The following is a 14474-nucleotide window of genomic DNA, read 5'->3' as shown; positions in this document are numbered from 1 at the left end:
ATCTCTCTATGGGTTATGCGAACGTTGTCATTTATAAAAAAAAAATATAAAAACATGTCTATAATCATGGGCGAGGCTAGCCCCTTTTTTAGGGGTGTTGTTCTGTTGAGTTGAAGTCATGTGTTCTGTGTCATTTAGGGGAAATCAGAATCTCTCGAGTCGCTGGCTCACCTTCTTCTCTGCTATGAAATCAAATGGTCAAATCTTCATTAGAGACTCTTCAGTGGTTCATCCACTCGCTTTGTTGCTCCTGACAGACTGTGACCTCAGCGAAAGAGGTAATGCAATCCCTGCTATCACCAGACAGTTGGATCTAGGATTCTGATAATAATTCTATGGAATCTTGTTCCTGCCACAGGAAAAAAAAGTGTAATTGCGATTTATCTTTCTAACCTTTTTTCTTGCAGTCGCAAGTTTATATCTCACAATTCTAACTCTCAATTCCATGTTTATATTTAACAATTTTGAGCAAAAAGTCAGAATTGCGATAAATAGTCAGAATTGTATGTTTATATCTCACAATTGACATTTTTTTTTCTCCTCAGACTTGTAAGATATAAACTTGCAATTCTTACCATTTCTCACTCTTATGACTTTTTTTTTTTCCCCGAATTGTGAGATAAAAAGTTGCAATTTCCAATTTTTATTACGTGGCATAAACAAGCTTCCATATTATTCACTTTATACTGAAATATAATGTAAGCTCTTTTATCAATGCATGTTTGCTTTGAAAAGTTTTGTGGATACAGTGGTAATAATTTTATTTTATTTTTTAAGTTCTTGGAGATCGTGTAGAGGTGGCATTACCTTGTCATACACTCATAAGATGGGAGTTTTCTCCTCACGTCTGGGAGTTACTGTGGGACCTGCGCACTTCCCTACAGGCCATGATCCATCGCAATCTTCGATTGTCTGAATGTGAATCCAACTCCAGCTCAGACAGCTGGAAGGACAGTGAGCTTATTGGCTTATTAGTTGACCTTCTGAATAACACAGATTCAGAAGTTAGCAGTGATCAGGATGATTTCAGTAACAGCACAGACAATGTTAAGGCTGATGGTTTTTAAATTCATTGATGTTTTTCTATTTCAGCCAAACGGCTGTGAAAGACAGTCTGGGTAAAGGTTGTGTAGTATGGATCAAACTCTCTCCTGTCAGAACACAATCATACATGCCTAGGGCATGTTGACTCAAACTGCTTAAATTGCACTAATTAAAGTAATTTATTTAAGTTTAAGTGATATTTTTCACTATTATACCATGTAAAACATTTTTTGCACAAACATATTTCATGGAGAATAAAATCTGAATGTTTGAGAGACAAATACTTGTACAAGAATTGTGTCTAAGGGTGTATGAAAACCACTGTAATACTAAAATACTTAGCTTGATGTCAATTAAAGCAATGAAAGATGTAAGGTACAACAGGGCAAAAGGCACATTTGATTTTATTTTCCTCTTAGCCACTAGATGGCACAAAAATTTGCCATAGCACTTTCCAAAACATCCACTTTTCATTATGCATGTGGAAATGTGGGTGATCCTTGACATGATCACAGGCAGCAGCACAAAGTTGTTGCTATGCTAATATGATTTGATTTGATTTTTTTTTTTTTTTTAAATGTTGTTGATTTAAGTAGCAATCGCTAAAATTTATTTAAATGAGAATCGCTAAAATTTATTGAATATGAGACAAAGGTCTACTTAATTATTTTCAGTTTTTTTCAAGGTGATTAAAGCAACAGTTTTTCAGTAACAGAAGAATATGTAAAAGTATGGTATTTGAGGTAAAAAGCGCATCTGCTGTTGGGGCTAAAGGCACAATAATTAACATAAGTAGGCTAGCGGATTTTTCCATTTATTGACATGACATTGTTAGATTCAGATGGTAAATATCAAATTAGGTTAGAGATAATTACCATATTTAGATAATTACCATATTTATAATGAAACAATCATATTTAAAAATATATCAAAAATATAATTTATTGTTACTACTGTAAATCTATATTAATTCTCTCAGAGCATGCTCCTAACTGTTCCACGGTCTTGTTTGAGGCGTAGTGGAGACCACGCTTTTTCTGTTTTATAGTTATTTACTTTTTATGGATAGCACTTTGGTCCATTCTAATGGTTTTGAAAGTGATTTATAAGTAAAAGTTGAGCAAGTCAGAGGGAACAGTGGCAAGGAACCTACACTCCATTGGTGACAAACGGGGGAAAAAATCCTTGGGAGAAACCAGGCTCAGTCAGGGGGTCAATTCTCCACTGGTCAGTGAACGAACATGGTGTGATTGAGGCTGCATCACAAGTCATTGTGGATTGTTATCCTTCAGAATATTTTATCTATCTGCTTGGGATACATCACACCAGCATATTGAGGGAGGAGGAATTGAAGCATAGGGGTCTGTGCTGAACAATGACACTATTTTTAGAGCTGCTTTACAGCAGAATTAAACTGTTTGCATCATTGAATCATTTTCCTGTTTATCACTGTAAAGCTGCTTTGAAACAATCTGTATTGTATAAAGCACTATATAAATAAAGGTGACTTGATTAGCTAAAGGTAGGGTTGGTCATTTTCAGACAGGCTAGCAATAGCAAGCTGAAAGCATAATATTCCACCCTCCCTTCAGAGCATTCTACAAAGCCATGCCTCCTCCAAAACACATGAGCGCAAACAAAAGCGTCACGTGAGATGGCTATCAGGATGTGAAGAATAGCATAAAGTCAGTTAAACTCCTGGGATATTGATCTGGTGAGTTAAATAGCAGAAGGGGTTGTTAATCAGTTTCAGCTGCTTTGGTGTTAATGAAATGAACAACAGGTGCACTAGATGGGCAACTATGAGACGACCCCCAAAACAGGAATGGTTTTACAGGTGGAGGCCACTGACATTGTTTTCCCTACTCATCTTTTCTGACTAGTTTTGCATTTGGCTAGGGTCAGTGTCACTACTGGTAGCATGAGGCGATACCTGGACCCTACAGAGGTTGCACAGGCAGTCCAACTCCTCCAGGATGGCGTGGTGTGAATATCTCTGACCAAACAATCAGAAACAGACTTCATTAGGGTGGCCTAAGGGCCCGACGTCCTCTAGTGGGCCCTGTGCTCACTGCCCCGCACCATGGAGCTGGATTGGCATTTGCCATTGAACACCAGAATTTGGCAGGTCTGCCACTGGCGCCCTGTGCTTTTCACAGATGAAAGCAGGTTCACCCTGAGCATGTGACAGATGTGAAAGGGTCTGGAGAAGCTGTGGAGAACGTTATGCTGCCTGTAACATCATTCAGCATGACCGGTTTGGTGGTGGGTCAGTGATCGTCTGGGGAGGTATATCCATGGTGGGACGCACAGACCTCTACAGGCTAGATAATGGCACCCTGACTGCCATTAGGTATCGGGATGAAATCCTTGGACCCATTGTCAGACCCTACACTGGTGCAGTGGGTCCTGGGTTCCTCCTGGTGCATGACAATGCCCAGACTCATGGCGAGAGTATGCAGGCAGTTCCTGGAGGATGAAGGAATCGATACCATTGAACGGCCCCCACGCTCGCCTGACCTAAATCCAATAGAACACCTCTGGGACATTGTTTTGGTCCATCCGACGCCGCCAGGTTGCACCTCAGACTGTGCAGGAGCATAGTGATGCCCTGGACCAGTCTGGGAGGAAATACACAAGGACACTATCCGTTGTCTCATTAGGAGCATGCTCCGACATTGTCAGGCATGCATACAAGCACGTGGGGACCACACAAACTACCGAGTACCATTTTGAGTTGCTGCAATGAAATTTCAGCAAAATGGACTAGCCTGCTGCATCATCACTTTGATTTTCGGTGTCTTTGAATTCAGTCCTCTGTAGGTTGATCATTTTAATTTCCATCAGACCATGTGGCATCCTTTTGTTCCTAACATTACCCAGTCCATATCAATATAGATATCCAGCATGATATTTTTCCCCATTGAGATCTGATGTGTTTTCAAAGTGTTCCTTTAATTTTTTTGAGCAGTGTACTTAGACATTGAAAGCTAAAACAGGAGTTTCTGTTTAGAATGACAGTGTTACTTGACTAAATAGGGTTAACCTCTGATTACTGTAATATTATGTCCATGAGAAATTAAATTATTAATTATTTAGGCACTATTAAAGTAACTATTAGAGAAAATAGAACTGGTCATCGTATTTCTATAATGGTCATGATTCCTGGCTAGAAATAATCTTGCTTTAAGTGTGTACAGATCCTTGGGTACTAAATTAAGTACTTTTAGAAAAGAACAAGCATGGGTGGCCATCTAAATAGTATTAGTCAATTACCTCTGTCTAATGACCATGACTGGCGAGTGTGTGACCATGAAATCCACATGCATGGCTGGTGCAAGACTCTGAGTGACATTGTACGTGTTTATTTGGATTCCAATCTAAAGTATACAATTACAATCAAATGTCTGAATAATTTATTAGACAATGGCCAATATACATGTAACCTCTCAACCTAAATTTGAGGCCGACAAAGTGTTTAATTGGAACTAAATTACTTTGCGCACCACAAAAAGAACGTGCAGCAATGCAACTGGGTATCATTGTTGGGTCAGTGGATGATCCTTACAACAGAGAAATTTAAATCAAATCAAAGGGTGTTGACCATCTATCTCAGCTCTGTAAGAAAATAAGCAATGTTTTGAATTTCATTTTCAATTTACTTTCAAACAAATCTCATAATCTGACAAAAGCAAATAAGATGGCACTAAGAAAACTCCTTCATGAACCGCATGTGGAATGTCTTCAGTCTTTGTAGAGCATCCTCCATGATGTCCTCATGAGTTGCCACCAAAAGCCTGAGAAACAATTAAGAATTTGGTTTTCACAGAGAATCTATGGAATACACAGATGATGCTTACAATTAAGAAGAGCTAATGTTTACAGTTTATTTGAATGTCTACTGTGGTAAGCATAACTGGCTGTAATTTAATCAGAATTTGGCAACTGAAAACAACAATGAAATCTGTCAGATAAAAAGTAATGATAAATTCACATTTTATAGCATGATTTAATGTTTTCTATGAGGTAAGCATTCACATCACTCATACAACACTGGCAGAGCAACAACCTAATGTGATGGCTGTCCTTTCTTTGTCCATATTCACAGCCCGGCCTCACATGCAGACCCGTTTCCTCTAGCAATTGCAAACAATACAGCATGTCTGGTTCCATCTGCCTTTTCTACAAAGAGAAAATAATTTTAATGGTAGAAAACATGAAAACTACAATTAGGTAAGTATTGGCTAAAGGGATTTCTTTACTGCTGTGACTGGTTAGCTAGTTATTCAGTGTTAACTAGTTGATGGCTTGACTGAAGACACTGTAATTGATCATGGGTCACAACTCACATCATGTGTCTAGACATCTGCCAACACTGCTATGCTAGTCTCACTTCAGTATCAGTATTGCATTCAGCCATATGTAGAGACCAACAGACTCGATCAGAAATCTGAAAGTCCTTGCATTTTTATTTTTAAGCCGTACATTGACTGATCACTTTGGGATTTGAGGAAAATGAATCGATGTCAAAATTGTTGCCAGCGAAATTGCTGAGTGGCTAATAACTTTGGAAAATCACTAGCCACAGTGCTGGTGAGTAAAAAAGTTAAAGGTCCCGTTCTTCGTGATCCCATGTTTCAAACTTTAGTTAGTGTGTAATGTTGTTGTTAGAGTATAAATAAAATCTGTAAAATTTTAAAGCTCAAAGTTCAATGCCAAGCGAGATATTTTATTTAACAAAAGTCGCCTACATCGAACGGCCAGTTTGGACTACATCCCTCTACTTCCTTCTTTAATGACGTCACTAAAACAGTTTTTTGACTAACCTCCGCCCACAGGAATACACAAGAGTTGCATTTGTAGAGTGTGTTTGTCGCCATGTCGTCGAAACGCTGTTATTTTCATCCCGCAGTCCAATCATTGGGTCTGATTCCGGCTCAAATTGATAGGATAAAATTAAAGACATGTTTACAATAACACTGAGCGCGTGCATCTCCACGTTATGGTAAGAGGCGTGACCTTTCCAGGCAAGATGCGCTAAACTGCTGTCGAATCACAACACAGGAACCGCTGGCACAATCAGAACTCGTTACGTATTTCTGAAGGAGGGACTTCATAGAACAAGGAAGTCATCAGCCCGTTTTTATGACAGTGGAAACAGTGGTATACAGATAAGTAAATTATGTGAAAAATACTGTGTTTTTTTACACACGAAACATGAACATGTTATATTGCACACTATAAACACAACCAAAGCTTCAAAAAACCACGAAAAACGGGACCTTTAATGTCAAGCCCTGTCCTTTAATGACTGCAAGGTGTTCAGGCCCTGAGGCAGCAAAGCAGCACTAGACCATTATAAGGCTGACTACGATACACTGAACTTCCCTTTTGGAGAATCCCTGTTCACTTTGGCTGCGTTCAGACTGTCAGTCCAAATCCGACGGCAAAAACATCACATGAAATGCGATTTTGACAAATCTGTTTCAAGCTACCTCTAATTCCATCCTCCTATGTTTTTGCCGCTCCTTCATAAGACGCAGTACTCTAGTGTGGTGGCTACACATTGTCATGTTGTAAATTAGTAAATATCTGTACTGCAAACCCCTCCATGTTGCGGTTGTTGTTGTTGACGTATACCTACCAACACAAAGTCATTGCCATAGAAACCAATGCAGAAAATAAAGAGTGGCATGGGACACACAGATTGGATCTGAACAGTTGTGGTACACAATGTGGACACTCAATAATTTTAGATCAGATTCCAATTGGATAGACAAATAATTGGATTTGGACTGCCAGTGTGAATGTATTCTTTTTCACTGTGAAATTACTACTTTACAAACCAAGAGTTTTTTGTGGCAGTTGTTTCCAGGATTTGAAACAGCCATTGGTGGTGATATATATATATATATATATATATATATATATATATATATATATATATATATATATACATATATTAGTGGTGGGCCGTTATCGGCATTAACATGCTGCATTAACGTGAGACTCTTATCGGGCGTATAAAAAAATATCGCCGTTAATCTATTCTCAAAGTTGGGTTGGGAGCTGGGTCTACACTACGCAAGCTATGATGACTTTCACCTTGATATTTTAGCGCGGATGTATACCTAGCCGAATTGTACTATAGGGGGCAGGAACGAGTCTTCGAACCTGTGCCTACTGTGAAATTACCACATCAAACGTGACGTGCTAACATGGATGCAGCTATGAAGCCGCCGGGTTTGCTTCAGGGAAAATTTATTTTTAAGATGCTTCCCAATGGAAACCTTGACAAGACTAAGGTTGTTTGCACCTTGTGCAATGCGGAATTAGTTTACTGTAGGAGTCCTTCCAGTCTCAAGTACCAGCTAAACGCAAAGCATCCCTTAGCTAATGCGGAAGATGCCGGGTCAAGCACTGATGTAGCGCAGGGGAACAGTCGTCATCAAACTACTATGTTTGAGTGCAACCGAGGCAAGCACGTCAGCACAGCTCTATCAGCCAAGCTGACTTATGTAGGCCTACAGTTCAAAATTCATGTTTAACTGAATAAACAGTTAGTAAACACAAGTAAATCTTATTGAACATTATTTTCATCACCAATTATCATAGTAGAACAGCTTTCTCAAGCAGTTTGTGATGCATTTTGGAAACAGGAGATGAGCCCCTGGTCTAATGCGCCACCTGGCTTGAGAAACCCGTTCTCAAAGACTTGCTTTTAGTCATTATTTGGGTAGCACACATATTCTGAATGCCTTCGGCAGAATTCAAATTAGCCATTTTAATCTAGATTAATCCAAGATTACAGTTAGATTAATCTAGATTAAAAAAATTAATCTATGCCCACCACTAATATATCTCTCCTCTGGAATAACTATTATTTAACAACAGTAGTACTTTTAATTCAGTGTCATTTACAAATTGGTGTAACACACAGATTCTCACCTTGGCCCATTTTATTGCCCTTGGAGGGAAGTGTAGACAGGGGAAGACAAAAAATCCTGCCTTCAATGGCTGGCAGCTGATCCCCGGTAGCTCAGCAAAGACCTCCTGAATCCGACAAGCATTTTTACGCATCATATTTTTAATGGACTGGACCTCCTGACAGAAAAAATATTATTTAGTCATTCAAAATCAAAAAGTTGTGATAATTGATAATAGATAGATAATTGGTTTAACTAATATTCCTCCATATGCCAATGTTATGTATTCCGATCTTTAAGTAGAAGGAACAGGATGAGATATTTTGAATGATGTCAATCCATGTTGTGTCAGTTATGCTTTTTTCATAATTTGAATACAGAAGGTGTAGGATGTAGCGTAAGCTTTTGAACTGCGAGAGGCGTTACAGTTTCACCATAAGCTGAATACGGAAGGCGGTCTGGCTGAAGCTAGATATTTTACTTTATAACTTGTTAAATCTGGATATTTTCTTGAATGCATTGCTTCGCTTCTGAAGGCCTTTATTAACCCCCGGAGCCGTGTGGAGTACTTTATAATGGATGCACTTTCTTGAGCCTCATACTTGGTCCTGTTCACTGCCATTATAAAGTTTGGGTGCGTCAGGACATTTATCAATATAACTCTGATTGTGTTCATCAGAAAGACGAAAGTCATATACACCTAGGATGGCTTGAGGGTGAGTAAAGCTTGGGGTAATTTTCATTTTAACGTGAACTAATCCTTTAAGTACTCATATGGAGCACACCAACCTCAGAAAAGGTGGGGAATGAAGGATCTCCAGGTTTTGGAGGATCCGCCATGAGGTCAAGTGCAATTTGTCCACCAACAGGTGGGCTGGACCTAGTGGAAAAAAGTATACGAGTATATTCCTTCACCGCTGGGTCAAGATTCACCAGCTCCACGTAGCCACCACGAAGCCCACACCTGAACCCAAAGAATGGTCAGAGAAGAGACAGATTTGCTATTTACTCCATTTGGTGATTAAATAATAGTGCAACCATCAGACTAACTGGCCCACTACCATTATTATTATTATTATTTTTTTATCCAGAGTAGGGTACAACGGGGCCAAAGGAGCCGTAGGGCAAAAGGCGCCTTGGATTTTATTTTCCTCCAAAACCACTAGATGGCACAAAAAACTCCCTAAACATCCGCTTTTCAAGATGCACATGCAAATTCGTCTGATCCTTGACATGATCACGGACAGCAGTGCAAAGTTGATTCTGAGGTAGTCTGATCTAATATTTGATGGTTTCTAAGATGTTGTTGATTTAAGTAGCAAATGAGAATCGATTAAATTAATGTTTATATTTTCAGACAAAGGTCTTCTTAATGATTTTCAGTTTTGTTCAAGGTAATTAAAGAAACAATTTTTCAATAATTGCAGAATATGTATTAGTATGGTATTTGGGGTAAAAAGTGCACCTGCTGTTGGGGGTCCATATTTTGATGTGACATGGTTTGATTCAGATAATAAATATCATATATCAAATTGGGTATCCACCTAAGAGATAATATTCATATTTATAATGAAACAATCATATGTAAAAATATGATATTAATCATATCATATAATAAAATATAATTTATTGTTACTACTGTAAATCTATATTAAATATTATGGGATCTCCTCCAATGCTTTCAGAATCTTTACTTTTTAAAATAATTTTATTTCCGTATTTTTAAAATATCTGTATTTTGTATGTATTTTTAAATATATTTTTATATTAACATTTTAATGACATTATATTTATTGAATGAAAATGAATTCTTTTATTTATCAAAATAAACAGAAAATAGTACAAACTTTGCTAAAGTGATTCTTTTGAACAAGTATTAAACTAGACATTATTAAAAACATTATTTTAGCTAAAGTATTTGTATCAATACTGTGTGCCTTTTGCCCCATGCTGGGGAGCCTTTTACCCCGTGTGTGGGGTAAAAGGCCCCCCTCGCCACCTCATACATTTATTAGATTTTTAAACAAATGTTCCATCAATGTTCAATACAAATGTTTTTTTTTTTTTTTTTTTCTGCAGTCATACACTTTGAGAGTAGTGAAAAGTACATTTTTAAGATGATCTTAAGATGTGCCTTTAGCCCCATTGTACCCTAATATTAATATAAGGATCGATATAATACTCAAGAGCACAACATGCTACTCACTCTCCCATGAAGCCCTTGGAGGCAGAATTGAAGGAGGCCAGTTCCACAGTGCTGGAAATAGTAGAGCCCATTTCTGATAACACTTTCTTATAGGATTCAAACTTAGTATCTTCTCTATACACACAGCTGTGATACACCTGAAGAGAAAGATACAGCTCACGATCATGTCAATGGAGGGTTCAAGAGCAGAGGTGTCCAATTCTGCTCCTGCAGGGCCACTTTCCTGCTGGGTTTAGCTCTAACACACCTGCCTGAAAGTTTCTAGTGATACTGAAGACCTTGATTAGCTGGTTCAGATGTGTTTAATTAAGGCTAGAGCTAAACTCTGATGGAAGGTGGCCCTCCAAGTATTTTACCAAGACAGTGCACTTATATTTCTTATGAATGGGAGAAAGTGCAACACGCAAAATGGCAAAATAAGTCCCACCTTCTAAATAAAAGGTAAAGTCATCGTGTCACTGCAGCTGCTGTTAGAAGCTCCAGTTGCTATAGAAACTATAGAAAAATCAGTTTTTCGAGACACATGCTGAGGTCTGTTTTTGAGATTTCAGGGTTCCCCAATTCAAGTAGATAGGACTTGGACGCCCGATATAGCTGCCTGGAGGCGTTGAGTGATGGCCCCAGAGTGAACAGACTTTCCTTGAAAGGGACTTCAGTTTTAATGATAGAGAGTTCTTACATTACCTGAGAAAAACTAACCTCATCAGCTAGTAGGAAGAGCCTTTCTTCTGCAGCGAACCGAATCACTTCTTCTATAGACTTCCTACTCTGTATGTGACCTGATAATCAAAGCAACATTCATCCATTCATAATTCCAAGAAGCCATTTTCCTTTTCTCAACTTTTGGTCACCAGATGGCACAGATTTCTCATAATAATAAGGATAATCTATTACTTTACCTGTAGGATTCCCTGGGTTGCAGATATAAAGCGCTACTGGATTGCAGGTCCTTCTACCTGCATGGAGGGCTCTGCGAAGCTCCTCCACCTGCAGTGTCCAGCCCTGCTCCTCACACAAATAGTAAGGTATGATGACAGCACCATGGTCCTCCAGAGCCAGGGTAAAGGAAGCATAGGTGGGCACAGGTATGAGCACACCAGTCTGACAAGGGACCTTGCTCTGAACCAGCAGCTTCAGCATAAACTGCAATGAAAACATTTACTCAGTCTGGAATGAAGTAACACTTCTCACGACCAATTTTATATTTTCAAAGAAACGTTTTTTTGTATATTTGTGCATTTGCTTTTAAAAACATTTAAAATGAAGAAAAAGTCTGATGATAAATGAATTTTGTTGACTAAACCATGAGAGCCATCTGTGACCCAGATGTGATGAATATGTCATCAGGTGAGGAAGGAACTCCTCCATCTCTCCTGGTAATGAACTTAGACAAGCCGTGTTTGATTTTGGTGATTCCACACGAATCTGTATAGGAGCCTGAAGAGATTGTCACTACATGATAAGCATGCACAGATGAAAGGATTCAACACTACAATCATGCGATTCATACAGTATACTTCAATTAACATTTGATCAGACCTGCCTGTCCACAGTGTTTAAAAAAAAAAAAAAAAAAATTGGAATGCTTAAATTTAAAGTTAATTTGAAGCTGATCCCTTAGGCCCAGTTTCACAGACAGGTCTTAGCCTAATCCAGGATTAGGCCTTAGTTCAATTAGGAAGTTTAAAGGGTTAGTTCACCCAAAAATGTTCTGTCATTTATTACTCACCCTCAATCTTCGGAACACAAATTAAGATATTTTTGTTGAAATCCGATGTGAGGCCTGCATAGGGAGCAATGACATTTCCTCTCTCAAGATCCATAAAAGTACTAAAAACACATTTAAATTAGTTCATGTGAGTACAGTGGTTCAATATTAATATTATAAAGCGATGAGAATATTTTTGGTGCGGCAAAAAAAACCAAAATATCGACTTATATAGTGATGGCCGATTTCAAAACACTGCTTCAGGAAGCTTCGGAGTGTTATGAATCAGCATGTGGAATCAGCTGTTCAGAGCGCCAAAGTCATGTGATTTTAGCAGTTTGGCGCTTTGACACACGATCCGAATCATGATTCGATACGCTGATTCATTATGCTCCGAAGCTTCCTGAAGCAGTGTTTTGAAATCGGCCATCACTGAAGTCGTTATTTAGTTTTTTTGGTGCACCAAAAATATTCTTGTCACTTTATAATATTAATATTGAACCACTGTACTTACATGAACTAATTTAAATGTGAGTTCGATATGTTTTTAGTACTTTTATGGATCTTGAGAGAGGAAATGTCATTGCTCCCTATGCAGGCCTCACGGAGCCATCGGATTTCAACAAAAATATCTTAATTTGTGTTCCGAAGATTAATGAAGGTCTTACAGGTGTGGAACGGCATGAGGGTGAGTAATAAATGACAGAACTTTCATTTTTGGGTGAACTAACCCTTTAAGTAGCTTTTATTAATGTACACAAAAAAAAAAAAATCATTACTGGTGTGCATCTTGAGACTAAACAATGGCAATGCCATATTTTAAGATATATCAGTACATTTTGCTTTCAGTTGAAACAGCTCAAACTTGCATTTTAGTTTAGGTCTAGCTTAAGCCTTGTCTGTGAAACCGGGGGTTAAAGTTGTAACATTTGACAACTGAACTTTTCTTATCATGTTAATCCTCAACTCTCACAACTTTAACACGAAAACATTTAGTACAGTGCAAGGCACTTAAATGTATGAAAACAGCAAGGTATGCCAATATATCTACTGGGCAGGGACAAAAGCTTACCTACGCTTCCACCATCACATTGCCTAAGGAGATCATCTGCCCTTTCTTTAACATCTAATGGCAGACTGTCATCCTCCAAAAGTGCTGGATAGAAGCAAGCAGCAAGGACCTGAAAATAGCAAAAAAACACTGAGCCTTAAGAGAACTGTTCCTATTTCTCTTAAAGGCATAGGTTAAGAAATAATATTTCTCCCAACACATTTTTTTTTTCTGTTCTCCATACAACTGAGTGACTGGTAGAAAGGTGCTACCTACTTGACGAACAAAGGTGATGGGTTTTATTCCCCCTCTGTGGAGATCTCCAGAAGACAAATCAAGAACCTCAATATAGTCCTTTCTCTCACCCTAAAATCATTTGAAGTAAAATTAAAAATGTTCTTGAGTCATAAAATGAACCATATGTTCAAATCAGAGCATTAGTCAGCTTAGTCACCAAGTCAGTTCAGTAAATCAGTTAACTGGTTTTAATTCAGGACCCAGATTTTGAATTGTTTATCTAGTTACAATATGACACAAAAGTGAATAAAAATGTAAAAGTCAAACACTAAAAAGTTGAGTTTTTTTTCCTCCCACAAATAAGGGCATGTCACACAACCTATCCATGTTGCCATCTGCCTAATTTCTACTTGACATCAGAAGAATTTGCACCAAATATATTAACATTATAAAAGAATACAAGATGAATACCACACCTGTTGTATTTCAGCTGCAATCTGTGCTGCGAGTCTCAATAAAACATCCTTCTCTGAGACAAACGTGTTCCTCACCAATGGGCTGATCTCTCTCAGGAAGGACATTGTTGTTTCTCAGTGTGAAGATTTTGAATTGTCGTCTAAATTATTTGGTTCCTTTTGATGGGTTCTCTTCCTGGACCAGTTGAATTCAGCAAGATCTTAACAGTTAGCCAAATGTTCACCACTCCTTACCATGAGTTTTAGTTATTATTAAACCTGAATCTTTCATCCTATGGTGATTTTGCTTATACATGGGAGCAAAGTTCCCAATAATGGGCCGGGTTTCTTGAGACATTAACAAAGACAGTACAAGATAAATAGATGACTATTCCCTGCTTAACTTCTCACCACAGGAGATGAATGGAAATCATCTACAGTATTAACATCTCATTTGGAATCATGTCTATATAAAGTCTGACTAAAATCAGAATTTCAAGTTTTTGAAATTCTTGATATAGTATAAACCTAATAGCAAGTTAAGTAAGCATAAGCAGCCTAGTAAGTGAAATAATTTTAAATACCTCTACATAAATCATTTTAATACTTCACAAATGTCTCTTTACATCACATTTGAGGTGGAGCTTAATGTTTGTCTGTGTATCCAGTCAAAGTATACATAAATTAAAATTCAAACTATGCATATCCATTTTTCTTCAATTTACCATCTACTTCAATTATATTAAAACAAAGTTTTGGCTTCTATAATTCATCAAACATTTACAGAAAATTCAATTAATGTCAAAAAAATAAAAAATAAAATGCAAATATGCAACAAGACAGACCA

The 14474-nt window shown here is 37.9% G+C and overlaps 2 protein-coding genes across 2 annotated transcripts in view; one reads left to right on the top strand and one right to left on the bottom strand.

The window, feature by feature from the left end:
- The window catches only part of dhx30 (DEAH (Asp-Glu-Ala-His) box helicase 30), a 30632-nt gene extending 29307 nt beyond the window's left edge, over window positions 1-1325 (top strand). Inside the window, exons 19-20 of the mRNA XM_048163765.1 lie at window positions 139-278; window positions 778-1325. Of these exons, the coding sequence (XP_048019722.1) occupies window positions 139-278; window positions 778-1067 (430 nt within the window). The 3' untranslated portion in view covers window positions 1068-1325. The remainder of the gene's footprint in view (window positions 1-138; window positions 279-777) is intronic.
- A 1691-nt stretch (window positions 1326-3016) lies between these two features.
- Window positions 3017-14390, bottom strand: LOC125250448 (alanine aminotransferase 2-like). The gene is made up of 11 exons (XM_048163025.1): window positions 13649-14390; window positions 13212-13301; window positions 12957-13065; window positions 11480-11613; window positions 11076-11319; window positions 10876-10955; window positions 10177-10313; window positions 8760-8934; window positions 7993-8148; window positions 5114-5226; window positions 3017-4841 (listed from the first exon to the last, which is right to left on the bottom strand). The coding sequence occupies exons 1-11, from the start codon at window positions 13751-13753 to the stop codon at window positions 4751-4753; spliced, it is 1434 nt and encodes a 477-aa protein (XP_048018982.1). The 5' UTR covers window positions 13754-14390; the 3' UTR covers window positions 3017-4750.
- Window positions 14391-14474: the final 84 nt, after the last annotated feature.

Source organism: Megalobrama amblycephala, linkage group LG17 (genome assembly GCF_018812025.1).
Source record: "Megalobrama amblycephala isolate DHTTF-2021 linkage group LG17, ASM1881202v1, whole genome shotgun sequence".
Classification (NCBI taxonomy): Eukaryota; Metazoa; Chordata; class Actinopteri; order Cypriniformes; family Xenocyprididae; genus Megalobrama; species Megalobrama amblycephala.
This window is presented reverse-complemented; position numbering and strand designations above follow the sequence as displayed.

What these genes read in the sequence shown, in the direction of transcription:
- LOC125250448 (XM_048163025.1), bottom strand. Translation starts at nt 13,753, where the DNA reads ATGTCCTTCCTGAGAGAGATCAGCCCATTGGTGAGGAACACGTTTGTC. An exon ending in GGTCACAGATGGCTCTCATG is followed by an intron (nt 11,320 to 11,479) that starts GTTTAGTCAACA and finishes TTTTCATTGCAG; the next exon opens with TTTATGCTGAAGCTGCTGGT. An exon ending in TCTTCCTACTAGCTGATGAG is followed by an intron (nt 10,314 to 10,875) that starts GTTAGTTTTTCT and finishes CTTTCTCTTCAG; the next exon opens with GTGTATCACAGCTGTGTGTA.